Below are 18,183 nucleotides of genomic sequence, written 5' to 3'. Positions count from 1 at the left end.
TTAAATATGAGGATTCAGGGTGCCTGGGTGGCTCAGTGGGTTAAGCCTCAGCCTTTGGCTCAGGTCATGAGCTCAGGGTCCTGGGATGGAGCCCCTTGTCTGGCTCCCTTCTCAGTGGGGTGCCTCCTTTCCCCCTTCCCCCCACCTGCCTCTCTGCCTACTTATGATCTCTGTCTGTCAAATAAATAAATAAAATCTTTTAAAAATAAATAAATAAATATAAGGACTCAGCTAGATGAAAACTTTAAAAATGGAAAAAGACATAAAAGAAAAATCATATCATCTTGATAGATTTGGTGAAAAAAAAAAAAAAACAAGTGCCAAAATTTAACACTCATTCCTAATAAAAACATAAAACTAGGAATAGAATGGAGCTTTCTCAACCTTAAAATCCCGAGTTAAATCTAGATCTGTGGAAAAATCTAGAGTTAGCATCATATTAAATGGTACAAGAATGAATGTTTTCCCCCTGCAACTGGAAAGCAAAGCTATCTATCTAAATATTTCTCCTCAATGTGGTTTTGGAAGTTCTAGCTAGTGTAATATAGTAAGAAAAAGAAATTAAATGTGTTGAACTGGGTAAGAAGGAAACAAAACTTCCTCTATTTTCAGATGATATAATTATGTAAGATCATAGCATTTGGGATCAAAGTGCAAAATGCAGTGTATTTCAGTGAAAAACAAAATAAATTCTGTTTTAAAACTCAACATACAGGGGCACCTGGGCGACTCAGTTAAGTGTCCACTCTTGATTTCAGCTCAGGTCATGATTTCAGGGTCATGAGGTCAAGTCCCATGTTGGGCTCCCCACTCAGCAGGGAATTTGCTTGTCTCCCTCTTCCTCTGCCCCTCACCCTACTCTCTCTCTCTCTCTCAATCTCTCTCTCAAATAAATAAATTGGGGAGGATATGTGCAATGTTGAGTGCTGTGTATTGTATAAGACTGATGAATCACAGACCTGTACCCCTGAAGCAAATAATATATTACATGTTAATAATAAAAAATTAAAAAATAAAATTCAATTAACAATATCAAAACCTCTACATTAAAATTACAAAACTTTGTTAAGAGAATTAAAGAAAACCTCACTAAGTGGAAGGTTATGTTAGAATACTCTCTCTTGTTAAGATGGTAATTCTAATTCTCTGAAATTAGTCATATAGATGCCACTATGTACCTATTAAATGGATAATATCTTAAAATGGGCAAAACCAAGTGTTAGCAACAATGTGGTACAACTGGCACTGTCATACTCTGTGCTTAATAGTGTAAAATTTTACAACCACTTCAAAAAATATTTTGACAGTGTCTTCAAAAAGTAGACAAATACCTGACATAAAACCCAGTCATTCCCCTCCCAGGAACTTTCTAGGAGAAATGAAAGAAATACATCCTTACAAATACCTGCATACAAATGTTTATAGCAGTTTTATTCATAATATCCCCAAACTGGGGTGTATTCATACAAAGGAATATTACTCATTGGTTAAAATGTATGGACTACTGATATACTCAACAATATGGATAATTTTAAAACACAGTGAGTGAAAGAAGCTATAAATAAAAAGTATTTACTCTATGATTTCATTTATGTGAAGTTCTAAAATAGGTAATATTAACCCAGAGTGAAAGAAATCCTGCCAGTTCTTACCTCTGTTTGTGTAAGAAAATGTATATTAAAAGGAGTGTGATTTTTATTCAGCGTATGAATTTGTTAAAATTTATTGAACTGAATGTGTGCATTCTTTTGATGTAAATTATGCTTCACTAAAAGAAAGTAAAAGAAAAATACCTTGTTCAATATTGGAGAGAAAGGAATTTAATCAGAACAAGATAATTTGTTTTAGTCATAATTTGATAATAATTTTGTAATGGAATTTTTCTTCTGAGGACTCTATAGTGGGGAAGGTAGTGACAAAATGGGACAGGAACCCAAGCATACTTCAAAAATCTCTGTTATCTAACCCTTTCATTTGTAGATGAAGATGGCTTTTAAAAATGTAGAGAAATATTAACATTTAAAATATTTTAATATTTCTTACTATCCTTCTTGGAAGTTTTAGCTAATTTAAGCTGAGCAACACTGTCAGTTTGGAGGAGACAGTGTTCAAAAGCTGTCATTGTCATATGAGAAATGCTGTCCTCCAGTTGAACTGTGGTTCTGAATGCTTCTGCTGGAGTGTGAGCAAAACATGATAAACTGTCAGCAAGTCAATGGCCCTAGTCCTAGATTTCGATCTTCTGTTTGGAACCATTCTCCAGGGAGAAACAGTTGGGCATTTAAAGAAATCCTATTCACTGGCATTTTAACTCCAAACTTCCAGTGAAATATGAGAATTTAAAGCCCCAATGCAGGCATGAATTGAAATTTTTGTTTTTGAATTTTTGTGCAGAGTTTTCTGAACTCTCATGAAATTTGCTTTGAGATGAAGGACTAGCATCTTTAAAATATGCCATTTCTTCACAGGCACACTTGGGTCTAAATTAGCTTAGAAAGTAAGAGAGTAAATTTTCTATTACCTCTGTTCTAAGTAGTACATGTGGCAGGATTCAGATAAAACTTGCTCTGCCCTAAAGGAGACAGAGATTTTGTTAACCATTCTGTAAAAGAATGAAATTAGCAGAAAATAAGCTAATAAAAGAACCTATTAGATTCTCTGAAGAAGATAAAAGACTTGTTTTTCAAAGTAAACTAAAATGAAATTCAAAGAACTGAGTAAGATTTTGTACTCTAACATTTGTTAATATAGCACACTCCAATAAATTATAGTTTCCAATCTGGTTTTGCAGACTCTCTGAGGAAAAGAGAAGATACTTATGGTTTTATCGCTTCTACTGCAATAATGAAAACTGCTCCCTTCCTTTGGTCCTGGGTAGTGCCCCTGGATGGGATGAAAGAACTGTTTCAGAAATGCATACCATTTTGAGAAGATGGAAATTTTCTTGCCCTTTGGAGGCACTTGGACTTCTGACTGCTAGGTAAGAATTGCGTAACAAGCATGATATTACTGATGAGAAAAATTTGGAGAAAAAAATAGGACTCTATAATTAATTCAATAGCTATTCTGGTTGTTTCCAATTTCAATAGCTATAGATAATAAATTTAGATAAATGTAAACTATAAATATAAATTTTAAGCAAATCTAAGCTATAATTGTGTCTTCTGTGCTAAACTGGAAGGATAATTAATGGCCATAGTTTCTTAAATGAAGAGTTTAGATACTCTTACAGAAATAATAAAGCAAATTAGGGAAAAATAAAATTCTCTACTCTTTACCCCTCTCAAAAGAAGTAAGTCCTTAATAATTGGACCATATCTTTTATACAAAATGTCCCATTTATAGTAAGTGTACAATTAATATGCCAATGATAACAGTAAGAATAAAAGGGAAAAATTTATCCCTTATATATTCTCCAGATCGTCTCACAGAATAAAATACCCTGGAATGCAGTTGGGAGTTGAGTAATGATGTCTTCTTATAGTTAGGGAGAAACATGTGGGATAAGTGTAGAAGCTGGCTTTGGTTTGGGGAAACAGCTCTTCCTTGGCTTCTATTTTATATTAAAAGCCAAGAAGAGCTATTTTAAAACTGTCTTGATAAGCATCAGTTCACTGATGGCATGAAGAAGTCTGCAGTCTCTAGAAGCAGAAGAATTGCAGAGCCCTGTTCTATTCTGAATTCTCTCTCAAAGTCCTGACAGAAGGGGAATGTAAGAGAAAGTGACACAAAGGACTTTTCAAACTGATTTACTTAGGTTTATGTTAAAATTAGTGTACTTTCCAAAACTTCTGGAATAGAAAAGGAGGTGAAAGTTTTCGTTTTCTACCACAATGAAATACCACTTCACACTCACTAGGATGGCTATACTCAAAAAGACAAATAATATTAAGTGTTGGCCAGGATGTGGAGGGATTGGAAAACTCACACATTGCTGGTAGGAATGTAAAATGGTGCAACCACTTTGGAAAGTAATTTTCAGTTCCTTAGATATAAAACATTGAGTTACTGTATGACCCAACAATTCCACTCTTAAGTATATACCCAGGATAAAATACATAGTCCATCAAAAACTCATACATGAATATCCAGAGAAGCAATATTTATAATAGCCAAAAAAGAAAAACAACCCAAAAGACCATCAGCTAATGAATGGACAAATAAAATGTGGTCTAACCATACACTGTAATATTATTCAATAATAAAAAGGAATGAGTAATAATACATGTTACAACATGAGTAAACCTTGAAAACATTATGCTGAATGAAAGAAGTCAGTCGCAAAAGATTATAGGATTCCATTTATAAGATATATCCAAAATTGGCAAAACTATAGATGCAGAAAGTGGATTAGTGATTGCATAGGTCTTGGGAAGGTTGGGGGGAAAAGAGGGTTGATTGCTAAAGAGTATGAAGTTTCTTTTTTTGATTATAGTTACACAACTCCTGGAACATATTCAAAACCATTGAATTGTACACTTTAAGTGAATTGTATAGAATTTGAATTGTGTCTCAGTAAAGCTATTAAAAATTTAAAAGAACAGAAAAGTAAAAATAGAAATATGAATCTCTATAATATCTCTAAAGCCTAATTTTCTCACCAGATGATATAACATCTTTCTAGTTTCTAAAGCATAAACTGGCTTTATGGAGGGGAATTATTATTGTTTTACTAAGATATACCTTGGTCTATTTAAAAGACATTAAATGTGTCAACTAATACCTTTATAAAGTTTATGGAATATTTCTTAGAAAAATCTTCTTTTTGAATACCCAAGTTTTTAAACATTATAAAAGTTTCAGTCTTCTTTTTTTCAGAGGCAAATAGGTTGTTGCTCTGACATAACAAGAATCCGGAATTCCCAGCAAACAGATTGCATTGTATATAATGCATGTGCCAGAAACATGCAAACCAAACCATGAATATAATTTCAATCAACATAAGCAGTAGGAGTTTACTCAAGGGGTAAATCAGTAATGAGGCAAACCTTCATACATGTGCAAATGTACAATTGACAACAGATTATTTTAGATCCAAAGTGTCCTTCGAATATTAAAAATGAGCTAGGAGACTGTTCCTGCAACAGCATGTGAAAGCTGTATCTTGTACTTTCTATCTTGTACTTTCCATGTAGAAGTGGCTTCATATCACATCTCATGAGTTTAACATTGCACAGCCAAGGACCATGCTGAACATCATGCCAAAGATCATGAGACCACCAATTCCAATACCAACAGATTCCAGTTTAACGCTGATTATGGTCTCAATTTTACTAATACAATGTCTGTGTCTGAGAAGCTTCTTTAGGCATATGGATTGGACCTGTTCAGACCTTTTGTTTCACAACACTAAAATGTTGAGTGGAAAGTACGAGAGTCCTGTTTCCCTTTTCCCTATCTGTAGGGTAATAGTTATAATAAGCCTCTTTATATATGGTCCGAGCCTATCATATAGCTACACCCTTGCCTATTAAAAAAAAAATACTCCAGTGGTTACTTTAGCAGCAGATTTCACCAATAGGCAGGTGAAAAAGCCAACCATACACTAAATCTGCCTCATGGCTTCCTAACACCTGAAGAAACCCATGGCTATTATCAGGGCTCCTGCTCCAACCAGCACACAAGAGCCCCAGGTAGATATATGGCGATGACTCATCCTCTGATAATAAATCCTTCACGGTGCCTCCAAACCAAAACCATGGTCCAAAAGCAATGACAGCTGACCTGGTCAGCCAAAAGAGCAGGTTGAAGCCAAGCAGTAGGTACTTTTTGCACTGCGGACACTGCAGAGGCGTTCCATGGGGCTCACCGCTCTATCACGATCCTGAGTCCCCAACCCCACACTCATGCTGAGAGTTGTGGCAGCCTCTTACAAAAATGTTTATCAGAATAAAGCCTATAATACTGCTTAGTTTTCTTGCTTGTAAAATGAAAGGACTTGCTAGACGGACTTCAGTATTCTCTGATCCCTGATAAATAAGCATAATTCTGTTTATAGTGAGCCTTCTCTACCTAAATAGATACTGAAAATCTATTTGACACAGTGTTTTAAATATAAAGATCAAATTACTACTTAGTGCCCCTTAGTACTATCTAATTTTAATAGTCACAATAACCTTATGAAGCAAATACTATTATTATTTCAGTTGTACCTGTGAGGAAGCTGAGGCTTACAGAGATTAAGTTGCCCAATGGAACGCTAGTAAATTGAGGAGCTCAGGTTAAATCCAGAGATTTAGAGCTTGAAATCTTAACTGCTATGCTTACAGCCTTTCTACACAAATATTCTAGGCTATTTACATACTAAATATGTAAATAAAACTATCTTAATATGGTCTTATTATAGTAAATAGCAGTACTTAACTATTTTATCATGCTTCGGTGTTTCTACTTCACTGTGTAATTTCTTTTTTTCTGAAGAATCAGATTTTTAGAAATTATAGGGACTGCTTTCAAAGTAGAGTGCTGTTTATTATGCATCATTTAGGAAATTTAGCAGAAATTTGATTTATTTGAACATTGGACGGTTCCTTATCATGCATCAAAGAAGGTCACTGGGAAGGTTAAAATATTTCCATTGCACTCATTCTATGACTCCCACTCTCTTTAACTGAACTACTAAAAAACTTGAGGACAAGCTGTTTCCAAAAATGAACCTTTCAACTTCTCTAAATTCAAAAGCTGACTTTTCTAGAACAAACAGTTTGTGCTTGTTAAGTGAGTTGTCAGAGTGAGGTCTTCAGAGATCTGTATTTTTTCTCCTTTGAATAGTCTATTTTTCCAATGGTTTAACCTCTTGAGAACTGGTGTGCTCCATTTCTAGCTCAGAGAATTTTTAATATTGCTGTTTATTTAATCCAGTTCAAAGATTCACCACCTCCTTTTGGTTTATTTTTAGCAAGAGACATGTTGAGATTTAATTTACCTAGTGTGGGGCATGGGGTGTTAATATTTCCACTACTGAGTGCCAGCAGTGTGCTCACCGGGTACTGATATTTCCATTAGAGAAGGCAGTGCTGTCAGAATACCAGAGACCAAGGGCTAAGGTCTGTGGTTCTTGGCAGATGGTTGCTATTTTCTTGAACACTGATGCACAGGCATAGCTTCAACTGCTGATAGCAAGCAGAAATTACCCATGGAATTAAAAGACAGTTCAAGGAAAGGATTCATTTAAAAATAGCAACTCTGAACTGGCATCAGAGCATTACATCAGAAGCTTAAATAAAAATTTGACAAGGTACTAGAACTTGCCATCCCACGTGATGTAAAATTATTATTTTGCAGGAAGAAGAACAGTGCTTAACAGGTGGTGCTTTAGCATCCAAAATCAGTTTCCTTGGAAAAATGTTTCATAAACATGTTTGGATGAAACCACTGTATCTTTTATTATAGAGATCAATTTACACGAAAGGCATTCTTGACTAGCATTTTAAATAGGTAGCATGGAATATTTAAAAGGAGACAGTTAATAACTTCTACATTAGACTAAATAATTAAGTGATGGATAATGGTGTGTCTTTCACATTTATATATTGAGCACAAATATGTGTATGTGGAAATTGACATGCAATGAATCAAAGAGACTGAATAATAAGTCACAGTGACTATCTCTAAAAAGCAATTTAGAGAAAAAGACTAATGCTAAAGATCACCCCACAATATATTCCATACTGTAACCAAAGTCCTAAGTGCTCTATGTGCACTTAGAGAGAGGGTCAGATTCTTTCTGAGAAGGTAAGGAAATCTTCACAAAGGAATTGAAGTCTGAATTGAAATATTCATAGCAATTTCCTGAGTGGAGAAGAGAGGAAATGGCATTTTAAGAAGAAAGACTAGCATGTGCATGGTTATAGAGGTTCAGAGAATAGTGAGTAATTTAATACTATATTAGAAGGGAACTCTACCACGAGACAAGACTAGAAAGACAGGTAAGCCTAGGATGTTTTAGGTATCATGAGCCAGATAGTTACTGCAGACTCATTTCTGCAGCCCATGGAATTTTGTTAAGAATGGGAGTCATATAGCCAAGTTTATGGTATACAAGAATAATGCTGACATCAATGTGAAGGATGAACTAAAGAAAGAAAATGAGAACAAGGATATTAGATAGATGTCAGGTATTGAATAGTCTATTTGAAAAATGGTCTGGGCCTGAAAAACAGTAGAAATCCACAGAGCAGATCTGAGAAACATTTCAGAGAAAAATGAAAAAAAGAGAAGAGAAATTGAAGACTTGGAGTTTTCCATTTTGGGTAAATGATAGAAAACTATAGGGTTAATCAAGACAAGGATAATAGAAGAAAGAGAACATTTGGGTGGTATAAGGTAGAGAGTTCTGTTTTGGAATATTGAATAATTAAAGCCCTGTGGGATATCTAGAAGGAGATGACCAGTATGTGGTTGTATATTCAGACCTGAAGCCTAGTAGAGAAATGAAAGCTTAAAAAATAATATGTGAATTATTGGCTTGAAGACAGTAACTGAAGCCATAGAAGTAGCTGTACTGTGTGCAAACATGTAAAGGAAATATAGAAAGGAGTAAAAGATGGAACCCTGGAGAGTAGCAACATTTTATTTTATTTATTTATTTTTTAAAAGATTTTATTTATTTATTTGACAGACAGAGATCACAAGTAGGCAGAGAAGCAGGCAGAGAGAGAAGAGGAAGCAGGCTCCCTGCTGAGCAGAGAGCTCTATCCCAGGACCCTGGGATCATGACCTGAGCTGAAGGCAGACGCTTTAACCCACTGAGCCACCCAGGCGCCCTGAGTAGCAACATTTTAAAAGCAATATAGAAAGCAAACAAAACCAGGAAAGGCAATAGGAAGAGTGACCAAGTGGTTGGAGGAGATGGAGAAAGGATTGGTAATTTAGAATTCATAAAAAAGGTTTTCCAAAGGGGCACCTGGATGGCTCAGTTGGTCAAGCACTGGACTCTTAGTTTCAGCTCAGGTCCTGATCTCAGAGGCCTGAGATGGAACCCTGTTTGGGGCTCTGTGCTCAGTGTGGAGTCTGCTTGAAATTTTCTCTCTCTGCCCCTCCCCTGTGCTCTCTGACTTTCTCTCTCTCTCTCTCTCTTTCTTAAATAAATAAATAAACTCTTTAAAAAGGGTTTTCAAAGGTTTTGGAGAGGTGTTTAGTAGAATTCAGTCTAAAAACAAATCAACGGACTGAGAATAGAGCAGTCACTGATGGCATTCATGAGACAATTGTAATACTGCAGTAAAGCTGGATACCATACTTCAAGATCTTAAAGAGGAAACAGCAAGAAATAAGTAAATTATGACTCTTGGAATAAAATTGATGGTAAAGGCTTTGAGGTTTGGGGTTGGTATGCTTGTTCAAATAAAAAACCTTGAAGCATGTTTACAAATTGACATGAGGGATGATACAGGAAGGGAAGATTAGAAAGTAGATGGACGGTGAAGTGGCATAGTGAGAGGGTATTAATAGCCAATAGCCTGGAACAAAAGTACAAAAGGGAATTTTATCCAAGGAATGGAAGAGAGTAACTTCTTCATCTCAGGTGGGAGGCAAGGAAAAATTTGAATATATAATATATTATAGATTAGTATGAATATGGAAGAGAAAAATGTGGAATTCTCAATATTGTCTATGAAGGAAGAGTAAATACTCTTCTGATATACTGAGAATGAGAAATGTAGAACAGCATAAACCCAAAGGTGTATATCTTGTCTGTGTGCACTTTTAGAGAGTTTCTGGAGTTGCTTCCAAATTTCACAGTTGACAGCACAAGTTTTGAGATCAGACATATCTGACTCTGTCACTTATTACTTGAATGACCTTGGGCATACTTCCTTATCTATAAAGAGAGGGTAATAACATCCTGTGCCTTATAGGGTAAAGTACTTATGAGAGTATTCAATAAAATTATACCAATCATCTTTATCATTATTATCCTCTTCATCATAATTATATTAAGAGTTTAGAGTTTTCAGATTCTTTTAATGCCAAACTATAGAAATTGATAAATTCTTGAGAATAATTTCATTTCAACTAAGTTTAGTAAGTTAAATTCACTTGTTATAATTTATATGATAAGTATTTTACAATTGAATAATGACATAGCTTGCAAAGCACTTTCATAAAATGTTATATGGTTTGTTCTATAAGACAGCCTCTTTAATATTATTCCCAACATTTACAGTTTCCCCCATTTTACTGTCCCCATTTTACAGATGGAGAAATTGAAGCCCAATTTGTCTATTCATTTACTCTGTGGGTATTTATTGATGGCTTACTCATATAAGGCACTTCATTTGGCACTAAAGCTGGCATAATGCACAAATTTGCATCTTTTAAAGATCACTCTGGTTTCTGAGTGAAGCATAAATTTGGTGAGAGAAGCAGAAGTAAATGAGGGAACAGTTAGGAAGCTACAGAAGCTAAGAAGTAGTCTGAGTGTCAGAGGATAGGAAGTCAGCCTTAGAAGTGTGGTAGTGGTGATGAAATAAAATGAATAGAATCAGAACATTTAAAAGTGACAGGATTGAATAAAGAAGGGCAGTAAAGAAGGAAGGTGTCAAAGATTACTTCTAGGTTTCTGTATAATGCAAGTAAATGGAAAATAGAAACATCCACTAAGATAGGCACTCTGGGTAACAAGTAGATGTTATTAGAAGAACCCTGACATTTAGGTTGGGACAGGTTGGCTTTGATGTGTGCTTGAGATGGCTGGTGATGGTTCAAAGAAGAAATCTAAGCTAGAGATCCCAATTTGGAAATCATCCACAGAAAGATGGGAATTAAGTTAAGGGCATAGATAAATTTGCTTAGAGAGAAAGTGTAAGATAGGAAAAGAAGACCCTTAATATTTAAACTCAAAATCCCTTATTCTTTTTCATAACTTCATGCTGCTTTTGCATGTAAGGTTGAATCCATCCAAACACAAAATTTCTGCAGCACCTGGGTGGCTCAGTTGGTTAGGCATCTGCCTTCGGCTCAGGTCATGATCCCAGGGCCCTGAGATTATCTCATTGGGCTCCCTGCTCAGCGGGGAGTCTGCTTTTCTCTCTCCCTCTGCCCTTTCCCCTGCTCATACCCCTCTCCCATAAATTAAATCTTAAAAAAGAAAAATTTCTACACAGTGCCTCCAGTATACCACTTGCTTTATGTAGTGCCTTTCTAATCTTGTCTGTATATAAAATCAAAATGTAATCATATAGAAAAACAAAATCAATAACTACTGTTTAATTATAAATAAGTCCAATTAATACCATAAATAATAGAGTTAATTCTCAATTTCTATATGTAGATCCATGAGCTATCCATCAAGAAATATCTCTGCACAGTTCCTAAGGTCTCTTTGGATCATTCTTATTTCTACTGGGTTATGACTGGGTCAATGTCCTAGTCCAATTAGACAAATTATATTACTCACTATATGTCTCTATTCATCATTTAGAATGTCATAAAATAAATAATATGTTCAAGCTGATCTAGTGGACTTCATATAAGTCTACATGATCAAAAGAGAAAAAGACCTTCCTAGAAGTACTATACAGAGCCTGTTGGCCTCATATTCTGGATATTTGAATTTTAGTTTCAGTGCCAGCAACAGATGGCCTTGGGCAAACAGCTCAGATTCTCTTTTTGTTTTTTTATCTTTATATTCAGGAGATTGATCCAGGTCTCCAAGTTTCCTTGAGTTCTAATATTCTGTAATCATGTGAAAATCCTTGAAGGAACATGAATTATTCAGTGGGTAGAGGTTTAAATCATCTTAAAGGATCCTTATTCTCCACTTTCCCTAGAAAAAATTTCTTCTGTCATATCTGATCATTTTTAGTACTAGAAAAATAGCAAATATATTCGTATTGACATTTTTCTTCCAAGTTGATGCTGAGTGTGTCATCAAACTCAAAACCTGCTGGAGAAAATATTCTGCACTTCTGATAGTTTTCTAATTCTAACCTGACATTGGGGCTTTTAGCTATGAATAGCCTCATGGCATTCTGCATGAATTCTTACTGTGTATTCCTAAGTCTGACATTTCTCTTACACTTAAATTTGATCTCAGATTTCTTTACTTTTCATTTTACCCAAAGTTCCTTTTTTTTTTTTAAGGTTGACATTTGTTACATTGCATTTGGCTTTTACCCATCACTTGAAAAGTTTTTTCAGTAAGATAGTGACCCTGTATCATTTTTCAGGCGAGACAAAGAAGACAAAAGAGAAAAACAATGATAGAGGGAGAAAATAAGAAAGGAATAAAAATGACAAAATAACAAGTCAAGTGGAAGAAGTTGAAAGATGTATTTTTCTGTTGAAATTTCACTTCATGGTGCCACTGCTCCTGTTGAAAGTTGTCTGGATCCTTGGTGATGTTCCTTTCTCCCTTTGAGAGGAGCTGTAAATGACTGAGGAGAGAGAAGAGGAATGATGCCCCCACAAATCTGAGTGTTAGTCATGTGACTTCAAAGCCAATTTGTCATTCAGGGAAAAGATAAGTTGATGTGCTACTGTCTTCAAAACAGACTACAGATGCTGATTCATTAACTTATGGCCCTACAACAATAACACATGCCAAAACTACGTTCTCAAAGCTCAGTTTGTAGTCCCCAAGAAGCTTATATGGGTGTTGTAAGGTCAAGACTATTTCCATAATAACTCTAATATGTCACTTGCCTCTGTTAACATGTATTCACTCACGGGTGTAGAGTGTTTCAGACATGCGGTATTACAACAGATTTAATACAGAAACAGATAGGGGGATCTGTCTTCTGTTAAGCCAGACATTATAGATATTTGCAAAAATCTGAAAGAGTATCATTCTTCTCTCTAAATATTTTCTTCGTTTTTGAAAGTATAGCTCTTTTTCATAGGAGTATATTGTTTATGTTAACATGTAAAAGGATAATTATTGTTATCTTAAATGAATTGATAAATATATCTTAAATATCTTAAATGTTTCTAATATGGCAATTCTTGATAGATGTAACTCAACAAAAATTCTTTGGACTCTTCCCTAATTTTTAAGAGTGTTAAAATGGTCTTGAAACCAAAAACAGGAGAACTCTCTTGCACAGCAACCTAAACACTGGGCAGTTTCTACTTCTACATTCAGCTAAAGAGTTACCTAAATACTTGATACTCTCCCTTTCCTGCCCAGGTAAGGATTACCATTTCATCTCAGTCCTCTGCTTGACTATGAGTTTTGTGTTTACACGGTGGGCAAAATACAGAGTTGTATTTCACTAAAGTTCCTTTGAAAATGTTTGTCTTGAAGTTGCTTTCATTTTACTTAATTTTTTCACTTTCAGTGTTTTAGCCACATGTCTTAGATTCATTTTATTAACTTTTACAATTCTAGTCTTTGAGAAGTAGTTTTTTTTTTCTTTGTGTCTAAATGAACTCATTAGACAATACATTAAAAATGTACAATTTTTAAATATTTCCTTCACAATTATTGTACAGAGTTATATTTATCTTAGCTGCAGAATTATGTCCTTTTACAGATGCCAACGATACAACTGTTAGCCCAGTTGAGAGGAAAACAAGGCCTGAATAGATAGAATCATTGTTCATGAAACTCATATAAAACTGAATAGTAAGCCAGTCTGATATTTTGCTTTTGACCAAATTTGGTTTTGCTCGCTATTCAGACATGCTTGGAAAGTAAATTAAATAACCTAAAGTTACTTAAATGGATGGTTAAAAAATGATGAATAACCTTAAAGAAGTGATTATTTCACATGAACCCTTGTTACACTTATTTTTAAAAATTCTTAATAAATGGAAATCCTCACCTTATATGATCTTCTCTCCAAGTCATAGAATTTTACTCACCTTGTATCTTTTTAATATCTCAAATCCAATAGATTGCCACTTACTGCATTGTAAATGATTTATTTTCTGAATGAGTATAAGAAAGTTTCTTACAAACTCAAGTAAACCCTAATAAATTTTCTAATGATAGTTTCATTTCTTCTGCAGTCTCAAGGTATAAGGCCCATGACTCTAGTAATCAGTACTACCAAGGTTAGCAGAATCACTGGTTTATTTTTGGCAGGAATTACGTGTATTTTTCAAGAAAGTCAGGTCATTGGAAAGTACAATAACCTGACTTGTGGAAAATTCAAAATACTTTGCAGTTCTTCTGTCACATATGACATTTCAGTATATAAATATCACATGACATTCAGAAAATATGGGTAGCTCTCACCGCATTGAGGAATGCGTTACTGAGCATGAAATGCCAATAACTATGCCCCAAGAGAATGTTTAAACAATTTCAGACTACATCACAGGAAAGAAATGCCAAGATTGGTGGAATATATTTGTCCATTGATCTTTGCCTGAGGTCAGGTCTCTGAAAAGGTATTAAGCAGAAATTCTCTCAGGGCAGAGATCCCTATATGGACCGATTATGCTAAAAGAATATTTTAAGTCAACCAAAAAAATAAAATACTTGTTCTTTTACACAGTGATGTTTATTCTTAAAGGAACATATGATTTGGAGCTTTTTTGTAATTCTGGAAATGAACTTATACTTACGCATATATATTCATAATTAGTTAAATGAGCCTTACTTAAAAAAAATCATTATATTTTAGTAACCAATGAAACTTTCTTATAGAAAGTTTGAAAAACTTTAAAAATTAAGCTTAAAAAAGAAAACTAAAATCATCCATGAAATTTCCATTCAAGTATTTTGTATTAATATTTTTGATGTTCTCATCTTTTTGTCAAGCTTATGGAGAAATAGGCACATTTTTAAATGGTATTATACTGCATATACTTTTCATTATATTTTAATATCACTAAATATCCTTTTAATATTTTAGACTACATGTATTCTACTATATGGTCATAGCTTATTTAACTTTTATTTTAGACATACAATTACATATAACCTCACACATATCTCTGATTATCTTCTTAGGATAAATTCCCAAAAGTAAATCATTAGATCAAAAAATAATCAAATTTTAAAGATTTTTTTAAAATACACGTTGCTATATATTGCCATAATGTATGAAGGGACACATTTCCCAGGAGCTTCAGTAAACACTTCCAACATCTCTCTAAATGTGGCCAACTCTTCCTAAAATAATCGAATGAAAGTTATATTTGGATATGCTTTACTGTTGTTAGGCCTTAGTCACATCCCAGGATGTCATGTGGTTAGTCTCTTAGCAATTTCTATTCCAATTTCTTCCTAAACTTCATGCAAGAGTAGTGAATAAAAAGATCTGTTCTTCCCAACATTTAATCTGAAAAATGTTCTTCCCAACATTTCCACATATTAATACAAATATATAATTTTTCTTTTGGGCTGTATAGATATAACTAGTGTCTGTTCTATTCCTGAAGGAGTCTGAAAAAAAAATTACATCCTTCTTTTTTCATTACCTTCAGATTTGTTTTTCTTTCACCCTTTTGACTGAGAGGAAACAAATTTTAAAAACCTGGGACTTACATAAGTGGTATTTTGGGTTATATCTATTGCTACCAATGTAAATTATCTCGGAGCACAGCAAGAAATAAAATGGGCCCAATAGTGTGATTTTTTCTGATTACTACCATCATGATCAATGCATTTTTATTAATGACCCAATAAGAATGGAGCACGGGGCTAAATCCTAAGAATTAAAAAAAAAAAAAAAAAAAAGAGCATTGAACAATTCTTATCTTCAGTTGATTTATTCACTAGTTGAGGAATGATGGCACATATATAAAAAAGACAAATTCTAATAAACACTAACAAAGCTTAATTGCCCAGTGGAGTCAGCCAGTCCATACCCTTGGAGTTCAGAAAAGCGATCAGTAAAGATTGGGATAGTCACCTTTAAGAGGATTTGAACCACATTTGAAGGAGGAATGGAACTTTAACAAGAAAAGAAAAGCTGTTCCACAAAGGAGAGAATGCACATGACATTTTCAGAGTAAAATAACCAGTGAGCCAATGCAGTTTAGTCAGTATTACAGTAGGAGAAAGACCTGATGTTCATCTAGCCTTGGCTATCTAGATAAGCAGTATGGGACTAAGAGAGGTATATTGGAAATAGAAACCCATTTAATGTTTTATGAGAAATGAATTTAGAAATAACTTGGGGAATTTATAAGGTATTACTATGAAAAATGTTAGTACCAGCATGAGATAATTGTGGCTTCGACTAGCTAGTTACAGAAGAAACTGAAAACAAGCATAATGCTAGAGTACCATTAGGATAAAAAGAGCCGAGGGAACTTGGCAACTGATTGGATATGAAGAGAAGAGACTACTAGGAACTTATTATTCAGCTGTGCTTGCATCAGGGATTCATAATGAATGAGCCTGCCTTCAACCAAGTACATAATATAGAATCCCACTGAGAAGACTGTGATAAACTCTACAGGGGGCTGCCAAGGAGCTGGAACACCTTCTCCGATAAACTGGTCCTTGAGTTTTGACTTCAAAGATGAATCGAATTTTGCCAGATGGGAAAGGGTGGAAAATTCAATGAAGAGGGCAAAAAAGGGGGAAAACATGACTCAAAATTTTAGAGCTGCATGATTGGAGAAAGATAGTAACACAGACCATGAGAGAAAAGTCTAGCAGTAGAAATGTTTTAGGTGGAAAGAGAATTCAGTTTAGACATTCGGCAAACTTACATGTAGAGCATATTTACCAATCTGGAGACAGCTGGGACACACCCATGAACAAAACAGGCAAAAATTTTCTGCTTTCATGGAGTTTACATTCTAGTATTTGGAAATAAATACATAATTAGAGGCATAGTGTTCACCAAAGAGTTCTATTTTATTGTGATGTTTGTTTCTATTTTTCTTTTTCTACTGTCATTCATATCCATAAGGTAAAATAAGTACAAAAGAAAGCATGGGTGACTCCTATCTGACTTACCTCATCACTTAGGCAGCAAAATGTTCGAGTAACTATTCCCTCTAAGACTTCAAACTGTCCTCAAACTGTCCTTGATGTCTACAGGCTTCAGACAAATGGTTTAGTAATTGAGAGCAATAAATTAGAATCAATCACATTTAGTTAGGAGAAAGTAGTCTCAGTGTGCTAAAACAAGCTGACCTTCTTCTAGCTTTGCATTTTTATTGCACCCTTTCTGCTCTCTACCTGCACTTGATGCTATGCTGGGATCTTCTGACCTTAGCAGTACTTCAAGAGATGTGTCTGGACTGCAGTTCTTGCTGCGTCTTACTGCTAGATTGTTCGAAGGGAGAAAATTATTGAAAAAGTATTTACAGGTCAGAAATAAGGGTTTCAAGTGCGTTAACCATGCAAGTGAAATTTTTGTTGCAATTAAAATGCTCAGTTTAATTTAAGAAAAATATGTAAAACATTACATTTAAGCATTACATTTCAAACTGCTAAGGACAGTTGAGAGATACTAAGTAATACCAGTTTTCCTTGACACTGTAACTGCATAGTATTCATTTCACCCTTGAGTAAACTGATACGCTGAAGAGAGTGGACAGTAAAGACTCTAAAGTTTCCTAACCTCCTTAATATTAAGAGCCAATCTTCAGAGCTCTCACTTGATTGGTTGAAAGCATTGTTTGTTTCCATGCAAAAGGATTTTTGACTTTTGTTTGTTTATTTTTTCCTTGTTTTTCAACCAGTTTCAGTTACTATAAGTCGTTCCTTCAAGTTTAAAATTAGGCATATCATTTTTTTCTGAAAACTTATTTAAAATTAATTGCTCTTACCGAAGCCCAGTTATAGCTAATCCTGTCAAAGCTGTATGTCAAAAGCATGTCAAAACGGTGTGGGGCCAAAAGTTATCTGTAGGCACTTGCCAGGATCTTGGAGATAACTGTATTTAATTCTTCTGGTGGAAGCAAGATGATGGAGCCTGAGGAGCCCTTTTGAGGATTAATTGTTTTGAGGGTAGATATTCAGATGCTAAATACTTCCATGAATTTAGTTCAGTAACAAATATTTATTGAGTGTCTAATGGGTGCTAAATCTTAAAACAGACATTTGCAGTCCAAAAATGAATAAGGCACAGTTAACCTCAAGGTCTTCATATCCTGGTAAGAGTTAGTCTTATGAAAGTATTTTTGTTTATTAAATTTCTGATTTCTCATTATGATCAGGCCAAAACTCATCTAAATATATTATATCCCATTTTTTAATCATATAAACCATCAGGTCTCTAGCTGGTAATAATTTACTTAAGAAATGCATTGCTAAATGATAAGCAA

At 34.5% G+C, this 18,183-nt stretch overlaps 1 protein-coding gene and 1 pseudogene across 2 annotated transcripts in view; one reads left to right on the top strand and one right to left on the bottom strand.

Moving 5' to 3' along the window:
* Nucleotides 1–18,183, top strand: part of PIK3C2G (phosphatidylinositol-4-phosphate 3-kinase catalytic subunit type 2 gamma) — a 354,996-nt gene that overhangs the window by 135,656 nt on the left and 201,157 nt on the right. For both annotated transcript variants that reach the window (XM_004755743.3, XM_004755744.3), the window contains exon 16: nt 2,792–2,980. In XM_004755743.3, coding sequence (XP_004755800.1) covers nt 2,792–2,980 — 189 coding nt within the window. The remainder of the gene's footprint in view (nt 1–2,791; nt 2,981–18,183) is intronic.
* On the bottom strand, nt 5,144–17,733 carry LOC123390000 (annotated as a pseudogene).

This window comes from Mustela putorius, unplaced genomic scaffold (genome assembly GCF_011764305.1).
Source record: "Mustela putorius furo isolate JIRA1106 unplaced genomic scaffold, ASM1176430v1.1 tig00537227_pilon_pilon_pilon, whole genome shotgun sequence".
Lineage (NCBI taxonomy): Eukaryota > Metazoa > Chordata > Mammalia > Carnivora > Mustelidae > Mustela > Mustela putorius.
Note: the sequence above shows the minus strand (reverse complement) of the source record. Positions and strands in the feature narration are given on the sequence as shown.